General features: G+C 35.8%; 1 protein-coding gene across 1 annotated transcript; it reads right to left on the bottom strand.

Annotated features, from left to right (window-relative positions):
* Positions 1-319: 319 nt before the first annotated feature.
* On the bottom strand, positions 320-1,738 carry LOC145017182 (remorin-like). The gene is made up of 5 exons (XM_078975249.1): positions 1,437-1,738; positions 1,173-1,214; positions 1,001-1,088; positions 843-924; positions 320-759 (listed from the first exon to the last, which is right to left on the bottom strand). The coding sequence occupies exons 1-5, from the start codon at positions 1,594-1,596 to the stop codon at positions 565-567; spliced, it is 567 nt and encodes a 188-aa protein (XP_078831375.1). The 5' UTR covers positions 1,597-1,738; the 3' UTR covers positions 320-564.
* Positions 1,739-2,268: the final 530 nt, after the last annotated feature.

The raw sequence follows: 2,268 nt of genomic DNA on the forward strand, positions 1-2,268 counted from the left end.
TATACTACCTCTTTTTTTTACTTTATACTATTCAACTCACATTTTATCTTCATCTTGATCAAACTTAGCTCCGAAAAAAAAAAGTAAATGATGAGGATATTTAAGTAATTCCGGCATTTAAGGCTAATCCACACAATATATCACGATTACATGCTCAGTGAGTGATATCAAAACCAAAACTTTAATGACCGATTTCATCAAAACTCCTTATTTAGAACACAAGAGGTGCCACATCAAACATCGTCAAGTGTCTAAATAATGACAATATTTAAAATTTAAAAACCTAATTAGTTGCTAACAGAAAACATAGAAACCAAAATTTCACTAAACATAAAACATCACATTCAAACTTGTCTTTTTTTTTTTTTTACAAATGGTTTATATACACATAATTTCATTACTATACACACCAAATAATGAAGCATTAAACAAATATTTCTCCACATAAATCACATAACCACACATCTAAAAAAACAAAAACATTAAACAAAAGATGAAAAGAAAACCCGAAAATGGCACTTTACAAATCCAGCATACCTGAATTCCGATGAGAAAAATGAACATCTAGCTCGAAAACCACCCTTTCTTTGGGGTTTCTCCGGTGGCTCTGCACTTAGCCGCCGTCTCCTCTGCTTTCAAAAGAGCTTCTCCTCTTTTGGCTTCCGTCATCGCCCTTTTCTCTTCTGCTTTTTTATGAAGAAGAGCTATCTGGTTCTTCATCTTCTCGATATACTTGGACTTCTTCTTCTCCAAATTCTCCTGCTCATGATTGCTTTTCAATTAAACGATTTTCTTTCAACATATTTCATTATCGATGATCGATGATATGATGTAAATGTTACCTCAATCTTCTTCAGTTCAGCTTCTAAGTCTGCTTTCTTGCTGTTCTCCCATGCTCCAATCGAAGATAGCTTTTGTTGAGCTCTGATCAAGATCACAGGGTGAAAACGAAATCAATTAAGATCAATTTTTTTTTTTTTTTTTTGGGTGGTGTTCTTACTTGTTCTCTGCTTTTGATTTCTCGCTTTCTTCCCATGCTCTGATTAGCGCGTCTTTCTTCTCGGTTGAAACTCTAGCAAGAACAGCGTCTGAAGAAGTAATCGATTAATTAATCTCTTTGAACTTTTCAAAATCAAACCAAAATCAGATTCTGTTTAGATTGATAATATTACCTCTATGGACAGAACCCTCTTCCGATTTATCCTCGATAGGCTCTGGCAAATCAACAAACAGTTAGACTAAATGAACATAATCACTGAAAATCGAGGGGTTTTCGTTTTCCAATTATAATTGGTTCAAGAAATCGATGTAAACGAAAAACAGAGGGTAAAAGGATTCAATCAGAGTAAAAAAGCAAAAATCTTAACGAAAAGTATGGAATTGCTTAATAAAGTTGAAATTAGCGAGAAGTATGAAGAAGAGACAAGAGAGATTACTTTCAACGATGGCAAGGGCTTTGGTATCATCGACGGGCTTTTCTTCGGTAACAGGAGGTTCAACTGGGACGATAGCTTTCTCCTCCACCTCGGCGGCAGGTGGTGGCTCCGCCGGGCACTCGGGTTCAACCTCTACCTTCTTAACCTCTTCAGTTGCCATATTAGTGGAGATTAAAGAAAGTAGAAATGGAAAATGGAGGATTGATGATGATTGGAGTTGAAGAGAGAGAGAGAGAGAGAGAGAGAGAGAGAGAGAGGTTGGTGATGAGGGTAAGTATCGTATTGGAAAGGACGAAAGCTGTGGTGATAGTTATGGATTGCCCAATTGTATTATATTATGACCTGTCATACCCCCACCTTGTTTCATGTCGACGAATTACCATCATTTCCACCTATAAACCTTTTTTTTTTCTGGTATTATTTGTTAAATTGAAGGGGTTAATTTTGGGTTCATTTCCATGAAAAGTTATTGTTTTCTTTAACAAAGTATAAATTCAAGTTTTTCTCAAATCAAATTCAATGACGGGTTGTCTTTGGTAAGTTTCTTGCTAAGTTGATAAATCTTTTATATATGGTAGATTGATAGTTGATGTTAAAGCTAACAAAATTTGGCCTCACACACTGATTTACAGCTCCGAACAACATAAGAATGTTTCTTTACAGATTTCAAAATGTTCAAATAAATTGGTTTAATAATACACGACATGAAAATTAGACGAGTAAGACTAGAGTTTAGCTCTCTCAACAGAGGCGGTGCATTTGGGGTTCCGGACCACTGCTCCGATTCCGCCCCGTAGTGTAAAAAAAATCATATTAGGTCCACCACCTTCGT

This window comes from Lactuca saligna, chromosome 9, assembly GCF_052625555.1.
Source record: "Lactuca saligna cultivar CGN05327 chromosome 9, ASM5262555v1, whole genome shotgun sequence".
Taxonomy (NCBI): domain Eukaryota; kingdom Viridiplantae; phylum Streptophyta; class Magnoliopsida; order Asterales; family Asteraceae; genus Lactuca; species Lactuca saligna.

What these genes read in the sequence shown, in the direction of transcription:
- LOC145017182 (XM_078975249.1), bottom strand. Translation starts at nt 1,596, where the DNA reads ATGGCAACTGAAGAGGTTAAGAAGGTAGAGGTTGAACCCGAGTGCCCG. An exon ending in AGAGGGTTCTGTCCATAGAG is followed by an intron (nt 1,089 to 1,172) that starts GTAATATTATCA and finishes TTACTTCTTCAG; the next exon opens with ACGCTGTTCTTGCTAGAGTT. An exon ending in AAATCAAAAGCAGAGAACAA is followed by an intron (nt 925 to 1,000) that starts GTAAGAACACCA and finishes GATCTTGATCAG; the next exon opens with AGCTCAACAAAAGCTATCTT.